At 43.2% G+C, this 19,789-nt stretch overlaps 1 protein-coding gene and 1 non-coding gene across 17 annotated transcripts in view; one reads left to right on the forward strand and one right to left on the reverse strand.

Moving 5' to 3' along the window:
- Znf532 (zinc finger protein 532) overlaps nucleotides 1–19,789 on the reverse strand; it is a 106,487-nt gene that overhangs the window by 44,836 nt on the left and 41,862 nt on the right. For 14 of the 16 annotated variants that reach the window (XM_076837313.2, XM_076837309.2, XM_076837307.2 and 11 more), the window contains 2 exons: nucleotides 13,690–16,049; nucleotides 1,333–1,514 (listed from right to left, as the gene is read on the reverse strand). In XM_076837313.2, coding sequence (XP_076693428.1) covers nucleotides 1,333–1,514; nucleotides 13,690–16,032 — 2,525 coding nt within the window. In that variant the 5' untranslated portion in view covers nucleotides 16,033–16,049. The remainder of the gene's footprint in view (nucleotides 1–1,332; nucleotides 1,515–13,689; nucleotides 16,050–19,789) is intronic. The other 2 variants (XM_076837320.2, XM_076837319.2) reach the window with 1 other exon arrangement.
- On the forward strand, nucleotides 9,626–9,699 carry Trnav-cac (transfer RNA valine (anticodon CAC)). Its single transcript has one exon. It is a non-coding gene; the product is annotated as a tRNA-Val (tRNA).

Below are 19,789 nucleotides of genomic sequence, written 5' to 3' on the forward strand. Positions count from 1 at the left end.
CACATGCAGGGTCCACTAAGAGTTTCAAAACGTGATGATAAGGACAAAGGGTTAGCCTGCGTGGACTTGTGGAAACAGGGACCTGAGTATCTTATTTAGCTCTATAAAATCCCGAGCCACTAAAGGCAGGTACTCCCCCAGTTTGTTCTATGCAGCACAGAGAGAATAAATGAATTTCTATACAATCAGTTATGGACAAAACTGATACAAAAAAAAAGATAAAGAAAAACCCTGGTTTCTGATTTCTAAACCAAAAATTTCCTAACAGGATAGATCCAATCAATAAAATATTTGTGCACTAAAAATCTGAAGGCATGAGCTGAAAATGGAAAGTCAGCCTCGTATTTTAGTATTAGAAAATATGGGGAAAGCCACCCAGGAACCAATGATACCATAACCCAAGTTTAAATAAAGTAAAATCATAAAATCATACCAACTAGACCTTGTTTCTATAAAATACAACTGGATTACAACTAAAAAAAAAACAAAAAAACTACCGCATATTAACAGTCCATTATTAAAGCTACCAAATAACCAATGTTAAGATAAACATACAATACAGTAATACCTCTATTAACAAAGACACTTATCAATGACAAGTTCACTTGGGAAATTTTAATCAAATTGAAATAAAATATAGCACATGAATGCATTTTAGGAGGTCATGAAGTAGAGAATAAAGTACCTCATCACTCAACGCTAACTAAACTAGCCTTGAATTTGCCAGATGTTGTAAAATACACATCTGGGAATCTTCAGAGACACTGAAAGGGACCATAGTTATGATACATAAAAGAGACAAAGGAAAAACCTAGACTCAGGTAAAAGAGAAGGAAGGGAAGAGAAGGTCATTTGAAATGGAAATCCCTTCCAAAAAGAGCAATGTTAGAAAAGGACGTAAACCGGATCCTTCAATGTGGATAAAGTAACCAACCATCATACCATTTCTATCTTCACTAGCAAAGCAGAAGTGTTTAGAGATGCAGAAATGTATATTTTTGCAGGGGTTAAAATGTGAGGAATGTGACAATGAAAGTATGTTTAAAGGGTGCAGAAAGAAAGTCAATCAAAGCCAAACCTCCATACGTGTGCATTTTGGTTACAAGACGTGCACTTTGGCTACAAGACGGGCCCTCTTCCTCAGCTTTGTGTGGAGCAGAAGGGCCAATGTTGAAAGGATTTAAACAGACCAACTCTACTACAAACCAACTAGGACCTGTTAATCGAGGTATCACCACACCACCCTGAGAACTGTGAGCTCAGACCACTCAAACAACAGTGTAGTTATAAGTGTACGAGCTGAACTTGCACATAAGTGAACAATATACTAACCGAAAACCAACTCTCCGCGTGTAGTGCAGACAGTTCTTGGTGACGTGGGTCTGGAAGTGCACCGACCTGCAGATGGCCCCACACTCAGGGCAGGTGTAGGGAGATTTGTGCTGATGGATTCTCTGGTGTGATGCGTAACTGCACTGGTTAGGAAGCAGCATCTGGCAGATAGTGCAAGTCTTCTAAATAAACCAAAGGGGGAAACAGGGTTGGTCCTGCTAAGTTTCTTCTAATACGCAAAGAACCTTGGTTAAACCTCACAGTAATTACACTTCTCTCATTTCAAACACTACTGCAATTGATTCTAAGCCAAAGGGAAATGCAATGGAAAATTCTTTACCCTGTAAAAGAAAAATAATCTCTACTATGCAGTCAGGTTTGTCTCAAAATAGGAGTTCCAATTTTATTATTTTTAATTTGTTTAGCGTGAAGAAAAGTTATTAGGAAAGCTGTTCCTGTGAATTATGTTAGCAATTCAACTTTCATGTAAAATAATAAGTTCATGGGTATGTGTATCTTGACGGTAGTCACAGTTTCCATAGTTCATAAATTTTCTTCAAAATTACAAAAATTAAACAGAGGCTAATCCAGTTTCTTTTTTTCTCCCCGTCACTTCAGTTATTTAAAATCTGAAATACAGGAATGCAAAAGGATGGCCATTAGTTTTCTCTTTGCACTTAAATTCGTCTTAAATGGATGAACTGGCCATAATATGATTTATAATTAAAACCAATAAACTCAAGCCTCAACATGAGTTTAGATATTAAATTGAAATTTTATAGCTTAAGATCTGATTACATATAAAATAAAATGAAAACTGAAATCCTTTTTGTAAAAGGTTTTATCATTAACTATCCATGAAAAACCAAGATCACTATTTTTCTTCCCTTTATATGTAAGTACCAAACATAGTCTATTTTAAATACATAAAAGAAAAAACCTTAAAATGTAAACTAAAGACTTATTACTTCCACCCTAAAAATACACCCAGCATAGCATATAAGATAAAATGTGCTTGAATACTTTTAAACACTCATGCAAAAACAAGTATCTACTATCTTCTAAAATATACAACTTGAATTAAAGTCAAAGTCTCAAAATTTATAGATTTTGCTAAGATTTAAAACACTCTTAATATATTAACAACAGAGCTAGAAAATTTTTAAAGGCTTTTTTGATGCCCTAGGTTTAATCCCCCATAAACCCCTCCCTCCAAAAACAAAAACAAACAAACAAAAAAAACCCTCATATCCTTCTAGCTTTTGAATCAAGCCCAAAACTTAAGATTTAAAATTTAAACTACAGAGTGACTTAGACCAAGAAAAATAGGAAACTCACTTGAAAATTCTCTCTTGGTTTTCTCCTGAAAGGACTAAAGTACAAATTTTATCCCATAAAATGTTTATTATAATCATAAAATAAGAACATTACAGGCAGCTTTGATGAGGTTAATGTCATTTAAAAATAGCATTCCTTTTCTAATAACATATTTCAAAGGTTAAACAAGCCACAACAAGGAAAACCAATCAACAGATTCATTAATTACAACATTCTGTTAATGTCTACATTATCACCAGTAATCATTTGTTTCTTTGAACTAAAGTCTTCTATCTACCTTCATACAGTCATTAATACCAGGCATCTAATTATGATGACTAGTTTTCCACAGGCATCTTAAAATGTCTTGAATTTACTTGGGAATAGAACTCAGATTTTTCAATTTTAAAAAAGTCAAAAGACATTATTTATCTACACATATACACATTTATGCATATATACATACACATAAATTATATGAATGTGTGTATATATAAAATATAGACTGTCCCATTTCACCATGCGCCAAGTGGCAAATTGGGTACATAAATAAGTTTAAATACACCATCTCATTTATTTTTCATAATAATTTGTGAAGTAGATAATATCTCCATTTTACAGGTGAGGAAATGAGGCTTTGCAAAGTTAAGAGACTTCCCTAAGGCCCCCAGCTTTAAGTGCAAGAATCAGCATTTGAACCAGGCTCTATCAATCCGGAGGCATCTTGATGGAGGGGTAGGGAAGAAGTAGGATGGAGGTCACAAGAAATAAACAACAAAAAATGCACATCATTAAAAAACTATTAGCAAATATACTCAGTGCCAAAGATGACCATGTTATGTTAGGATCAGAAATTATTCGTCTTCCCCCAAAGACTCTGTTATGAAAGTAATGTGATTATACTATTTTTATAATAGGAACAAATAACACCTAAAAGGGAAGAAGGTGTGTTTCCTAAAAGCTGAAAAAACTTTTCATCAGGATATAATTTCAACTGGTTACCCCACACAACACAAAAAATTCACAATGTACCACTGAGGTCCTTCACCACCATCATCATCGTCACCACCCTGCCTCCCACCTCCCACGCAGGAGGAACCTGCACTCATCCATTTCCACCAGCTGAGGCTTTTCACTCACTGGGTACAGAAGGCCTGGGAGAAAGGGGGCCAGGAGGACTACAGCCTCAAATCAAAGTGCTTTCACATTCACAATGGCTGAAACAGGAGCATGTGGTCATCTGGGAATCGTGCTGGGACTCAGGGACCTTACCTGTACTTCACACAGACCTATGTGTATTCTTGTGCATACACTGCTTTTACTCCTGAAAGGGGGCAGGGTGGTCTTTTGGTTGTAGACATTCTCCTCCTCCATGCTCACTCAGTACCAGTACTTTCAAACTGATATGACACCATTTACTTAACTGTACTCCCTCCTGTTATGTAAGTGCACCTGTTACAGAAAACATGTCATCCCAGCTCCCGAGACAGTGGTGATGGGTTTTCACAGCACAAAGGGGATATATTCCACTGCTTTTCTGGAAGCTCTGAATTCATGACAAAAATGCACATTCTCTAGATTTAGGGAATACATTTGAGCAGAGAGACAGACAAGGATTTCTCCACAGACTATAAGAATATGGCTTTCCCTTTCTTCTTTAATCAAGGAAAATAAAATATATCTGAAAAGTCTAACTCTTCATTGCACAAAATTGAGACTACTTTACTAGAAGAAAGCAGTTCACCCTGACAGTTCCTGTCTTTTGAAAAGAAGAAAGCGTTTCATGTGTCTCTTGACATTTAATTTACACTATTAGAAAAATGGATATTTTCAATACCTAAATAATAAATAGCTAATTTCTACTTGGGGCAGGTTCATTTGCTCAGGGAACTGTTAAAAGTAGACATTACTTTTCAACAGCATCACATAGTCCTAGAAAGCTATACGAAAACAAGGCTGAAAAGTAATTATGTTCTGTGCTTCATAGTTACTCTTCTTAAGCCTTTTTTAGCCCAATTGTGGCACTAAAACTGATGGCAGGCTTGCAAATACAGGCTGGGGAAAGGGAAGGGGCCGTAATGGCCTGGGAGTCAGAATGTGGAGCTTGGCATTCTCTTCCAATAAGTGAGGAATTGTCTGAGTAACAAGGAAAATAATTCTACATATTTCAATTCATACTTCAGGCAGAAAAACAGCCTCAGGAAGGTACAAAGAGAGGGTGAGAAAGGCTAGAGAAACATGAGCCAACATATCTAATATTTACGCTCAACTTCAAATGGACCAACGCCTGCAACAGCATGAAACATGGATCCAAAGGCCCAACACTGCCAGCTCAGCAGTCAGCCAGATGCTAAGTAAATTACTCTGCCTCATTAGCAGCAGTTCCATGATCTCTGTCTACAATATAATTACCAAAAAAATAGTAATAACAAAGCATACTAGTTTGCTTTCTGGCCTTCGTTTTCATCCAACTTCACAAAAAGAACACAAAGAAAACATTCTGTTTCAGATCTCACTTAAATGGGAATAGCGCTTGCTGCATATACCATTGTTCCCCAAATACCTCTGTCTTCAAGTCAGTGGCCACAATCAAAATCCCTAATAAGAGTTCACTGTTAAAAATGAGCAAATTTACAGAAAGCGTGTATCTGACTAAGATGATCATTTAGGTACACTGAGCTGGTAACACTAAAATACAAACTGGGACAGGACTAGTCAGATCAAAATAAAACTTCAGTATTTCAGAAAGCAGGATCCAATACAAAGAGTCAAGAGTCTTTAGCTCATAATGTCATCAGGGAGGAGCTGGGGTCCTCAGTTTTCAAAAGAAACTGCCTGAGTAGAGTATACCTGGAAAGTCGAACTGGCAAAGACTGCTCAAAACACTTGCTCTGTTGTGTTAATGACACCTCAAACTAAAATGAATGAGCAATCTGAAAATGAGGACCACTGATGATATGTAATTTTATCTGTACTCTTAAAGCTCATGTGGCGTAACCCCAAAGTCTGTTCTTACATGATTCCTAAGCTCCCACCAGCTGTAAAATTCTATGCTTCTATATCCTAAGGAAACTGTGCAAAGTGGGAAGACTCAGAAGCAGCAGTAAGAAACCCTGCTCTGAAACCCTGGTTCTGCCGCTAATTGGACATTTGTTTTTCCAATTGTAAAGAGTAGACCAAAGGGCCTAGCACATGTGGCTGGTGTAGATTCCATAGAAAGAAAACAGATTTTAATGATTAACAGGGTACCACATCCATTTCCAGTCTGTACTTGGCTAAATTCAGTCATGGTTTTATTAAGAGGTAAAGCAATGACATTCCAATGTTTAAATATCAATTATGAAAGCAACAAAAAACTAGAGCCATCAGCTCCTGCCTAGCTCAGGAAGAGGCACAGGCCCCTCCAGCCTCAGTCTGCTGCTCACTCTCTCAAGGTGCCCCACAGCAGAGATTACAAATCAGACAGGTCAGAACAGAGACCCACAACAGGGACAGATTTATTGTTCACTGCCCTGAAGGGCTGAGACCCACCCCTCGGTGCCATCACCTCCTCTGTGTAAATGCACATGGGCAGGCCTGTTTAACCTCAGCCTGTGCATGCTTTAGGTTCCTGGACCACATCACCTGCCATGTGTGATAAAATTCCAAGACTCAGATACAGGCTTGGGAAATGTCTGCGAAGAGGGCTGGGGCCAAGCCCTGTGCTTCAGCCCAGCTCTCCCCAGAGACCTGGGCCAGGGTGCCGCTGAGCACAGAGACGATGCTCTAGGCATTGCTATTTCTGTACAGATGAGCCGCAGAGCATCAGGGGAAGAAGAGCAGGTGGCAAGCAGAACTCAGCAAATGCCACCAAAGCCTTCCTTCAGGCCGTAACCGATGGGCACGCCCTTGGAAGGCTGAGCACCCAGGCAAGGGAGGTGGTTCGGGAAGATGGACAAGCAGAGCCACAACCCACGTTCGCGGAATGGAAGCCCTCACCAGGTTCACTGGGTCTGAAGAAGTACGGGGGAAATAGGACACGTGGCAAAACGGGAGAGAGAAGATTGAAGTAAGAAGGGAGGCGTGCAGGCTTCTTGCAGCTTGGTGTAGAGCACTTGTTTGCCCATAGTCCCTGAGATCCATCGCTAGCACCAGAAAAAGATGGGCCTTGAGTAGCCAGCAAAAGGCTGCCCTCTGGGCTCACCAGAGGAAGAAAGAGGAAGACCCTCCTTCCTTCCTGACTGCTGTGATAGAGGAGGCCGAGGACAAGGAGGCCGACACTGGGCAATTGAGACAAAATCCCAGAGAGTCATACTGAACAGGAAGGAAGCCTAACTCCAAAAACCAGCCCAGAAAAGCCCCAGGTGAGGACATGGTGGACAGGATTCATCCCTGAAGACAGAACCACACTGGACCTCTAAAAAAGGGTGTAGAACTTCTAATTCCGGGAAAGGGGAATGAAAGCACCTTTCCCTATCCTTCCCACTGAGGACTACTAGAAACCCTGAGCACCCACAAAAGGACTCTGGAAGCGGGGAGCAAGAAGGCAGACTGGCAAGGGACCTGGGATGGAGGAGTGCCAGGCTGGGGTTCCCCCATTTCTTCCAGCCTCACATGTCCCAGACTAGAGTGAAGAAGCTGGCAGCCCAGACATGCCAGAGGATAGAGACAAAGCCCAAGGAACAGGAAAGGGCAGCCTCAGAAGAGAAGAAATGCTGAGACAACTGCTCTGCTCCAGCCAAATCCCACAGAAACACTGTGGCCCCACCAAGCTGTGCCAGGCTCCTGCCCCCTGAGACTGCTATGAGCTGGTCCCAATAGCCCTGCCCAGAGGGTGTCAGAGGCGCAGAGGGAAGGGGCCTTGATAATGAGCCTCCACCAGCTCAGGGAGTATTAAAAAAGTGCCCCCAAAGAAATCTCGGGGCCCAAATGATTTCATGGAGAATTCATCAAATGTTGAATTAAACACACTCTCATCCAGAAAACAGAAAACGAAGGATCACTTCTCAATTCATTATATAAAACTAGTATCAAACTACCCCAAACCAGACAAGGACAGGAGGAAAAAAGAAACACTCATGAATACAGATGCAAAACTCCTTCGCAATGCCAGGTGCAGTGCACATCTATAATCCCAGCTACTCAGGAGGCTGGGGCAGGAGGATCACAAGTTCAAGGCCAGCCCGGGCAACATACTTAGTGAGACCCTGTTTCAAAATAAAATATATATTCTTTTCAATCAGTGTGTGCTGGGGGATGTAGCTCATTAATAGAGTTCTCCTAGTCTAAATCCCCAGTATTACCCAAAAAAAAAAGAAAAAATTCATAACAAAATATTAGCAAATTAATTCACAATATAGAAAAATAATAATGTAGCTTGACCAAGTGGGATTCATTCCAGGGATGCAAGGCTGTTTCAACATCTGAAAAATCAATACAATTTACCCCTAAAATATTCTGAAACCAATAAATAAGTTTAAAAGAATCAGAGAATACACAATAAATATACGAAAACAGATAGCATATCTACATGTTTGCAATGAATATACGTACACCAAAAATATGAATGTGTACTTCCAAGAAACAATTTGGCTGGTACATGTAACTCAATGGCAGAGTACATGTCAAGCATGCATAGGACCCTGGGTACTATCCCCAGCATAGCAAACTTTTTTAAAAAAGGAGGAAAAGGAAACCAATAGAACATGAACAGAATTTATATAACCAAAATAAACAAAAAGAGCTAAATACATGGACAGCCTGAATTCACAGACTGAAAAAGTTAACACAATGAAAATTGTTTCTCTCCCAAATTGACATAAAAGTTTAATGCAAGTCCTGTCTAAATCCCAGAAAGACAGAAAGATTTTGGAAGACATAGCCAAGATTATTCTAAAACTAATATGGAAAGGCAAAAAAATGAGAACAGCGGAAATGATTCTGAGAAAGAACAAAGTCTACTGGGTGTGAAGATATCACATGGTCACAGCACTCAGGGCTGGTGGCAGTGCTAGAGGGCAGACAGATGTAGGCTGGGCAGAACAAAAAAGCCAGAGACCACCCGACACAAGCACACCTGTCTGACCAACCCCTGGCACCTGCCAAAGGCACACAGGTAGTTCACTGGAGGAGAGAGCCTTTTCAATAAATGGTGTTGGAGGAAGTAGACATGAAAGAGCAGAAAAAGAAACTTGCTAAGTTTACATCAGATGCGAAAATTAACTCCAGCAGGCTTAATGTAAAACACAAAACTAAAACCCTTTAGAAGCCCAGGAGAAATTCTTCAGGATTTAGAAATTCTTCAGGATCTTGAGTTTCTTGGCACCAAGAGCATAAGCCATAAAAGATAAAAGGGAAAATTAACAAACTGAGCCTCATCATAATTTTTTTTTTTTGCTTGGCCAGGGACTTGTTAGGAGGGTAAGGAGATATGCTACCAACTGGGAGAAAAGACTTACAACCACATATTCAACTAAGGACTAATATCTGGACTCTATCAAGAACTCATGCCAGATGTGGTGGCATACTCCTATAATTCTAGTGGCTCAGGAGGCTGAGGCAGGAGGATCACAGGTTCAAAGCCAGTCTCAGCAACTTAGTGAGGCACTTAGGAACTCAGCAAGACCCTGTCTCTAAATAAAATACAAAAAAGGGCTGGAGATATAGCCAAGTGGTTAAGCATCCCAGTACAAAAAAAAAAAAGAACTCATAAACCTAGTTTAAAAAAAAAATCTAATTAGAAAATAGGCAAAAGATATGAAGAGATTTCACATAAAAGGATATATCGCAAACCCATAAGAAGACATTTACCATCAGTCAATGGGGAACTAAAACCACAATGAAATAACACTATATACCTACTAGATGAGCAAAAATAAAATTTAAAATGGTACCATATCAAATGCTGGCAAAGATGCAGAGAATGGGATGATTCGCACAATTTACGGGAATAGCCACTCTGGAAAATAGTTTCTTAAAAATCTAATGTGATCTGGGTTGTGGATGTAGCTCAGTTGGTAGAGTGCTTGCCTCACATGCACGAGGCCCTGGGTTCAATCCTCAGTACCGCAAATAATAATAATAATAATAATAATAATAATAATAATAATAAAATGTAATCTAATGGCCACTACCACACACGCCAGTAATTACACCCCTGGGCATTTATCCCAGAAAAATAAAAACCTATGTTCACACAAAAACCTGCACACAAATGTTCACAGCAGCTGTGTTCTGAGAACCCCAAACTGGAAACAATGCAGGTGTTCTTCAAAGAGTGATTGATTATGTAAACAAACTGGTACAACCTCATAATACATACCACACAGCAATAAAAAGGGACAAATGGCGGAGGGTCCCCAATTTGCAATGGTTTGATGTATGATTTTTTTGATGTCTAAAAGCGATACACATTCAGTAGAGCCATACCAGGGAGTTTTGAATCTTTTATCTTTTCCCAGGATACACACACACACACACACACACACACACACACACACAGTCTGATATTCTCTCAAAACGCTGGTAGTGGCGGCCAACGTGTCACAGCTAACAGTTAGCCATGCCATCGCAAAAGGAAACCCTCTACAGCACCCTGCTGCTAAGCTAGGACGTTAGGCAGATCAGGAGAATTCTGTACATTTTTGACTTACGCGATATTTTCAACATGATAGGTTTATGGAGAACATAACCCCATCATAAGTCAAGGAGCATCTGGACTGATATAGGCAACAAGCTGGATGAATCTCCAGGGAATTGTGCTGAGGGAAAAGAGAGTCATATACCCATATGGTTCCATCTATATGACATTTCTAAAATGACAAAATACAGAAATGAAACAAATAGTGATCACTAGGCATTAAGGTTGGGGTGGCAACTGGAGTAACTCTTACGGTGATGAAACGGTTCCATTTCTTGACTCATCAGTGTCCACATCCTGTTGTGATACTGTTCTACAGCTCTGTGAGATGTTACCATCAGGGGAACCTGATGAAGGGTACATGAGCCCTCTCTATATTAATGATTCCATGAATCTAAAATATCTCAAAATAAAAGAAAAGAAGGGACAAAGATCCCTGCTGCCAGTGAACTAGCACCCCTTTCTCCAGGCCTGTTAACTCAAGCTCCAAGGCGCCAGCGAAGGGTGGTGGTCTTACTGGTCTAGCCAGGACCCATGGTCATTCCCTTCCAACCCTCGGAACCGTAACAGAGGTGGCCAGGCCAGTTCAGGAAACTACTATGGATGGTTCTCTGAGATGAGTGTGCAGACTGAGGGAACGCTGCCTCCAGACAGATCTCCCAAGAGCCATGAGCTGTGGGAACAAGGCTTTGCTCATAGGGGCCCTACCTCTAAGGGCAGCTGCAGTGAGGCTATGGGGAAGTCCTTACAAATGTAGGTAAGGAGCCCTGAGTCTCTCAATTCACCAATAAGTTACCAAGAGCAGGGAGTTCAATGGAAGATGGAAGGCAACATTTCAAATTCACAGACACAGGAGGCAACACCGCAAAGAAGGGGCTCGGCCAAGGTTAGGGTACTGGAGATGCCACTCAACTCCTAAATTCTGTGAAAAGACAAAAGTATTCTAAGTGCCAATCTCAGGAAATTTTCTTTTTCTTTTTTTTTTTTTACATTTTATTTAGTTGTAGATAGACACAACACCTTTATTTTATTTATTGATTTTATATGGTGCTGAGGATTGAACCCAGTGCCTCACAGGTGCTAGGCAAGCACTCCATCACTGAGCTATACCCCCACCCATCAGAAAGGAAATATTTCTATAGGAAGATTTTTTTTCCCAACTAAGTTTAAGTTCACAGACTGTAAATTGGTCAAGGGCCATGTGATGAGCAGACTGGAAAGACGGACTATGGACTGATCCCCATTCATCTGGTCCTTCTGTCTTACTGCAGCCCTACCGCCCGCTACCACACTTACCCCATGCCACACCTGGTGGCAGCAAGGGTGAGGAGGCCCCAGCTCCCGCATTACAAAGCCAACGTTTCCAGCTTGCCTCCCAGGCAAGCCTAACTGCGAGTGCAGAAGGAGAAGCAGCCTCTCCACGCAGAGCTGGTGCAGCCCAGGCTGCTGAGGCAGAACCAGACTCCCCATCCATCCACGTGAGAACCACAGCTGTGTCTGAGGCAAACAAGAGGTCGTGGGGGGTCTTCTGGGGCATGACTGCAGTGAGTGCTGGGGCACCAAACACCAGAAGAAGGTGACAGGGGCACTTCTGTCTCCCGCCCTGGCTATACAGTCGGATGAAGCTCTACCTGTAAATCCTCTTCTTGGGGGTGCTGAGGCGGTGACTTAGGCAGGCTTAACTGGAGAAAAGAAATGGAATGATGGTCCATATTTTGCTTGATGTTTACCTAACCTTAGAGTTAAAACAGAGTAAGGCAGTTGCTTATTCCTTAGGATTCCAGGTGACATAGGGGACCTTCATGTTTTACCTGTCCCAGCAAAATACAAAAATTTACAGTAAAGCAACCACACACAGGACAGACAGCCATACCCTTTTGATCCCAGCCTAATGCTGAGCTAAAAGGTCAATAGACAACAGGAACGGGGAAATACAAGACCAAGGAAAATGTCTGCATCTTTGCCCATGTCCTTCCATGTTCCTGGAGAAGAAGGGGGTCCCAGAAAAAACAGCCACATCTGAGGACAGTGCCAAACTGAGGACCTGAAAACTAGGGACCTGTGGGAACCTCCAAGGCCAGCAGGGAGCCCACTAACCAGAAACAGGGCTTGGGACAAACACTGTAAACAAACGGCTTTGAGGTTTTCCTTGGCTTCTTTTACTGCATTCTTTTAAGATGAAAACAAATACTACCCTTTTGATGAAGAGGCAACAAGATAAGGGGGCATCCAGATAGAACCCAAGCATCATCGCTAGGCTCCACTAAGTTCCAGCAATCACTCCTGACTACAGAGCTGCTTCTCTTCTGACGCACTCGACAGTCGGAGCCAGGGACACATTCAACATGCAAACCCGCAGGAACACTGTCAAAACTCTCATCACATCTGTTGCCACTAAACTGAAAATCACTGGAAAAATACTGAGGCATTCTCGATCTTTGTTCCCCAAATTCTAAATCCTACAAATAATAACCCAGTAGTTGCCCTTGAAGAACCAATCACCCAAACTACCAGACCACAGCAAATGCCTCCTGATGAACTAGATACCTGAGAAAGACCACCTCCCCGCTGGATCTCCATAAAGACAGGCAGAGTATTAACTCAAACTGGCACCCTTCCCCCTTCAAATTCCACTCATTTGCTGATTTGGACAGTATTATACATTTCTCTAGCTGGAAAGTATTTCTGCATGTGAAATTATTTTCGAATAGTAGGTATATTTGTTAAACATTTAACATTTAACTAAAAGTTGTCTCAGAGAGAGAAGCAAATGACAGAGATAAAAGATGAGGTCCACTGTGAAAGATATTTTACCAATATGGATCTGTACTTCACTACAAAATCACAAAAGCTGCAAACACACACAAAGGTATTCCATGTACACAGTAATGGGTTTTGTCATTTGTGGCTTCCACTCACTGTAGTAAAGAACATTACAGAACACACTGTTGAACCTTCTTAAGTAGACATGCCATAAAAGTACGTATGCATTGGGTATGTTTATGAAAGCCATTTCAGTATTATAAATAATAACAAGTAATTTTTAAATTCCAAAATTGTCACTAGTAACTCAGGAACTGATGACATAACCCAACTTGACCACTTAACACAATGGGATGACAGTATAATTTTATAGCTAAATCCAGACTCCCAACATATATTCCAATGACCAATTACTTAAACCTAACTACCGTAACTAAGCCATCACATACACTTTTTATCTAGCTAAAAGAACCATCTTTATGGTACAACATTGCTTCTATTCTATAGAAACAATCCTTGCTCTCTCCAGTGCTTACCTGCACACGCGCGCGCGCATCCCTGTCCACGTAACTGCACCACCCCTAAAATCAAGCCATCTTATTGAGCACTCACAGCTACAGACCCATCACTGAAACACCAAAATTTAAATGATACTCTACTTGTCCACTCGTATCTGCAGCCTGCTGGAAATGTGTGGCCAGCGACGTCTCGTCCTGGAAGACTTCGTTACACTCCAAACATTTGAGACTGTGTCTACAGAGTTTGGAGGGGTCTTCATCTAGGGGCATAGCTGGGGTGATGGGTGTGCTTGAAGGAGCGGATATGACGGTCCCAGTTATGCCAGACTGGATTTTTGTTACAGTGTGTGTGCCAGCTCCCACAGAACTCGGCGGAGTGGAGGATGAAGCGGGAGTATTGCTAGACGGAGAAACTATCATTTGATCTGCTGGGACTGGCTTTAAAATTAAATGGGAGCACTGCATTACCACTCCTTTCTCCTTATGCCCACGAGCATGGGAAAGGAGGCTGCATTTGTTGTAAAAAACAAGGTTCTTTGTACAATGGTTGCACGTTACTTCGATGCGCACACTACGCCTGTCGTAGTGCTGGGTCAGGCTCTTTTCCAGTGCGAAGGAGTCCCCACACTCCAAGCACTTGTACCCACGCGTCGGTAACGTGATCCCTGCATTGGCGGGAGGACTGAGGTTTGGGATGTAAACTGGGACTGGATTGACACTGCTCAGCACCTTGTTGAAAGCTTCCACCACAGAACTCTGCAAGGACGACACCACCTGGACCCGAGACACCTTTTTGGGTGGTTGTGAGGCCGCTGCATTGATTATTGCCTGCTTTATTTGTTGCTGAGGTTTGGTTAGCACTTGGCGGAGTTCAGAGGTGGCCTGGGCACCCTGAGGCAGAAGGTTAAGGTTGGCAAGGTGCACAGTCTTTGGCACGAGTTTGGCGTTGGCCAGGCTGGATGCCGGGACCACGACAGTTTGCTGCTGGATGGCGTTGGCGGCTTTAATGATGGCACTGCTGGCACTCTGAACAGAGGCAGCAGATATGACTGTGGCTTTCACTGTGGTGTTATTAGCGAGCTTCAAATTGATGACCTGGGACCCTGCCGTCTTGACAGCAGACACAGGGAGGAAAGCAGTGGCCACAGGCTTGATGGTGACCTGTTTAGGGGTCAGCTCTGCAGGGGAAACTGCATTGGTAACAACAGCTGACTGGAGAGGCGCCCTGGGCGGGGAGGAAAGGACAGCAGCAGATGCTGGAGATGAGAGGAGGGATGTCACAGAGGCCATCACGGATGCTGTCTGCTCAGAAGGCTTCTTCACAGAGTCGAGATCGACTTCCGGCAACACCCTGGTCACAGTTCTCTTGATCTCGCCGGAAGACGTCTTGATGGTTTTGATGCGGACCTTGGGGATGGCCGGTGTGGGTCCTGCGGGGGAGGATGGGGAGCCTTTGCTGCTGTTCTCGCTAGACACGCTCCGGGGACTGTCCGGTGGCTTTAGGGAGGCTTTCTTGGTGCCATCAATAAGACTCTGGGATTCGGGAGACTTGTCGGTGGCCCTCGGGCTATCGTGCGCGTCTTTTGGTAACGGAGAGGGTTCCCTGGAGTTGGCCACTGGCTCTTTGCTGCAGTCCGAGGCTGCCTTCTTGGCACTCAGGGCTGCGATGGCTGCTATGCACGAGGACAGCTTGGAGGAAGACTTGGTCTTAGGCGGGGCGACACCAACAAGGCTCACATCACTCTTCTCGGAGCTCAGCTTCCCATCCAGGACCCTGTTCTCAAGCACCTTTTCCGAATTCTCCTTCAACTTATCCTCCACTTTTCTGACTTTAAAAGGTTCATAAACACTCAGATTTATGGAGTTGGTTTCTGTTTCTCTCTTAACTTTGTTTTTTTCTACGCTGCCTGAAGTAGAGATTCCAGTTTTGCTGGAGTTTTCCCCTGCAAGAGCCTTCAGTTTGTCGTAGTCCTGCTGGGGTACGGACCCCGCCAGCACATTCGGTCTGAAGCCTGAACGCACGTCCTCCTTATCAGGGGGGTCGTCCACCTCAATTTTCTCGTCGTCATCAAACTCTTCAGCACTTGAGATGGGGCTGAACTGGCTGAACGTGGAGTCTTTCAGAGTCCCCTCGGAGGCAGGTGCGTCCCCTTTCAAGGACTTCGCTCCATCTTTACTGTAATTGTCCAGCGAGGACGCAGTGAGAAACCCGTTATGCAAGCCATTGCCTGTGGGGTTGTGTCCGTCCTTCTCAGGGCCCTCCGAGGAGTCGATGTTGCGAACATTCTTAACGATCACGCTGACACCCACGTCGGAAGAGGATGGCGTGTGAGAGTCCTCGTCCCCATGGGCGTTCTGCTTGATGTGGCTTTCGTGGTCATCGTGTCCAGACTCAATAGCTGCTTTGGGATCGACCATATCTGGGATGTCAAATGCTGCCAGGAGGTCATCAAAGTCTGGGGTCTTCATATCCCCCATGGTCATGAATTTGATCAGATGTTCTGTTAAAGGAAGATAAAAGAATTCCATCAACTGATGAGGTCACTCTCCCTGTGGGGTTTATACCAACACACTGACGATCACCAAGGAAGCACAAGTTGGCAAAGGCACTTGGTGTAACATTCAGAGAATAGGTACAAGATCCATATTTACAGCTTCAAAAGTAACCTCTCCAAAATGCTACCCGATATCACCAGTGTGACTCCTATCTCAGGAAAAGTCAGCCAGTCAACACTGCATAGGTCAGAAAGGCGGGTTTGGTGTAGCAACTAAAGAGCTGTCACATATAACTGAATTTATCACATTGTTTTCATACACGCTGACTTCCAAACATATTTTGAACTTGAAAGCATTTAATTCCACAGCAAAATTTTCAGTATTCTAGTCACCATCAGACTTGGAATACTATAATAAAGCAAATAGATTATGATCAAAAAACCAATTATAAATTTTAATATTCATCCATCAGAAGAAAGAAATGGGCACTCAAACCCACCACAGGATATCCACTACTAAGTTCCACGTGGGACTTTTTTAAAAACCCTTAAGGAGCTGATTCCATCCATATTTATTTAACCCTAATTTTCCCTATTATGTTAAAAGAGAAATAGTCCTGGTCAGGTACAGTGGTGCATGCTTATAATCCCAGTGGCTGGGGGGTGGGGGCACTGTGGCAAAAGGATACCAAGTTCAAGACCAGCCTCAGCAACTTAGAAAATCCCCAAGCAGCTTAGTGAGATCTGATATCAAAATAAGAAATGAAAAGGACTTGGATGTAGTTCAGGGGTTAAGTGACTCTGGGTTCAATTCCTAGTATCAAATAAATAAGTGAATGAATCAATGAATCAATCAATCAATCAAAGAAGCACTCCTGGATGGAAGGATAGTTAGTTTTAGGAAAATGGACAGTTATAGCCATTACCAAAGGTGAAAGGGAAATGCATGCAGTACTTGGGGTCTTCAAAGGGGGCCCTTCATCCCACCTGCAGAAGACAAGTAATAGTAAGGATCAGATACAATTTCCACTTTAGGAGAGATCATTCTGCTCTCTGAACCCCATACTGCTCATCATCAGATTCTATTATTTCCTGGCATGTCCTCCAGGGTGTGTGTGCTTGTCTCTTCTCACCCCCTGGCCTGTAAACTGCCTGAGGACAATGTGCCACTCCTCTGTACACTACCCACACAGAGCATTACTGGGTCTAAGTCAAGGCCAGAGGCTGGATTTATAACAGAAGAACAGGTGTGGGCCCAGCTTTGTCACTAGGGCTGAGACCCTCGGGAAGCAGCACAATCTCCTTGGACTTGGTCCTTCTTTCTGCATTGGAGGCAAGCAGCCAGAAAGAGAAGGAAAGGAAAGAGGGAAAAAGAAATGAGAATGGAAGATAGGAAAGGGAGAGAAAGAGAAAAGGGTCGGGGAGAAGAGACTAAAAGGAAAGGAAGAGCCGGGCGCTGTGGCCACACACCTGTAATCCCAGCTGCTCAGGAGACCGAGGCAGGAGATCTCGAGTTCACAGTCAGCTTCAGCAACAGCAAGGCACTAAGCAACTCATGAAACCCTGTCGCTAAATAAAATATAAAATAGGGCTGGGGATGTGGCCCATGAGTTCAATCCTCAGTACCAAAAGAAGGGCAGGTGGAAAAAAAGAGGCATCGAACAAGCGACAAAGTCGAAAGGGAGGAGGGTTACCACTGACACAGGCAACTGCAAAGGAAGAATGCGCCTAACCAGATGCACACACATACCAGCTCTCCAGGATTTACTACGCTATACCTCCTCTAACCTATTCAGTGGCTCCCAGGATGCTGTCTTCCACATTTTCCTCAAGTACTTGTGCATTCTTGTACAATCTGTAAAAGATGGAGCATTCCTGGTGAAACTAGCAACACAGGGGTCAGGGATCTGTCCCTGAATATGCATCCCTGTGAAAACTGATAAACCACAAATGCACAACTCTCTCTGGGAAGACAAACCCGTTGAGGATGAAATACATACCTTAAGTATTAATCACCTTCCATTCACACATCTCAGCCACACAGAGCTGGAGAAATCTTGGTATAATTTTCTCCCAGTGGTTTGCTTAGCTTGAAGCAAACCACTACTAAGATAAAAGATGCTTAGAAGGGGCTGGGGCTGTGGCTCAGCAGTAGAGCACTTGGCTAGCACATGCAAGGCCCTGTGTTCAATCCTCAGCACCACATAAAAATAAATAAAATGAAGGTATTGTATCCAACTACAACTAAAAAATAAATATTTTTTGAAAAGAAAATATTAATATTTTACTGATGTGAAAATATCCATGAGAAGTCATACCCAGGAGGAAAATGTAACTAAACATTTAAACTGCAAAATGTGGAGAATAAAAAATCCATCTGTCAGATCCTATATCCACACAGGAATCCACCCACGAATGAATAGCCCTTGAATGCCACCACTTTCACTTTTAAGCCTCACTCTGCTGTTGTGAAATGAATGCCCACAATAAGCTGCCTAAGCAGAGCTGCCCTGCAGTCTGTCTTTACCAACCACAGGGCCCTAGGTTATAGGCCACCATATTTTGAAAACTTACGATAATGAATCACGACTCACTCCCTGCCCCAGTACCAGGGTGGGAAAGTGAATCTTTCACCCAGCTCCCAGACGACCCCAGTGGTAACTGGGCCCTGCCTATGTCCTCCTAGCCTATCCTTACAGCTGCATAGGACTTTTGTCACTAACCATGTCTTTGTGATTTGGTAAGCAAAACACATCACACTGTTCCTACCAAAGCACAGTCAGTTCAGGTACAAAATGATGGAAAAGATAACTCAAATATCTGTTGGTCATGAGAACCAGGACATACCACCGCAAGAAATGACAAAAGGTCACCATGCGACACAAAACTTGAGCAACTGGCAATTCAGATGGCAGTGCAGTGGGTGGGTATTCCCATGAACACTTGCAAGATTAAAATGCGATTTTGAACACCTTCCATTCCTGCTGAACCACAGGCTGCAGCATTAGACCCTTCAGTCGGGGCTGACTTGTTGCACCCACACCAGCACATCCTTTGCTATCCACCCAGCAGGGTATATGCATGGGTGCCTGGCCTGCAAAGCCCAGGGGTCAACGAGGCACTCAGAAGATGCTCCAGCAGTTGCTCCTCCATCGGGACTGAGTGTGCCCAGCCTCCCATTTCTTAACTCCACCCAAAGTTTACCTTCCTTTTTTCTTGCAAGGTATGAGAAAGCCAAGGGTAAAACAGTGAAGCGCCCTGAAGATGTGAAAGTGAATTACCAGATTAAAAAATATGAACCAGCAGAGCCCAGGGGCACATGCCTATAATCTCACCAGCTCAGGAGACTGAGGCAGGGGATCTCGAGTTCAAAGCCAGCCTCAGCAACGGCAAAGTGCTAAGCAACTCAGTGAGACCCTGTCTCTAAATAAAATACAAAATAGGATGGGAGATGTGGCTCAGTGGTTGAGTGCCCCTGAGTTCAAACCCTGGCACCATAAATAAATAAATAAATAAATAAAGTGAAGCAGCTGTCCTCTTCCCCTGAAGGAAGGAAGCCTCACATAAGCTCAAGAGGCATCATGAGTGAGTGGCCGATGGGAGGCCCGTCACGTGGTCTGAAACTTGAGGTCACTGCGGCAGGTGGGCTCATCTGTGCCATGTAGTCAAGGTAATAAACACCCTGTTGGGTAACTTCACACTCCACCTCTACACCCACCGGCACACTGGCCTGTCACTGCCTCCCC

The sequence above is a fragment of the Callospermophilus lateralis genome, chromosome 17, assembly GCF_048772815.1.
Source record: "Callospermophilus lateralis isolate mCalLat2 chromosome 17, mCalLat2.hap1, whole genome shotgun sequence".
In the NCBI taxonomy this organism is placed as follows: Eukaryota; Metazoa; Chordata; class Mammalia; order Rodentia; family Sciuridae; genus Callospermophilus; species Callospermophilus lateralis.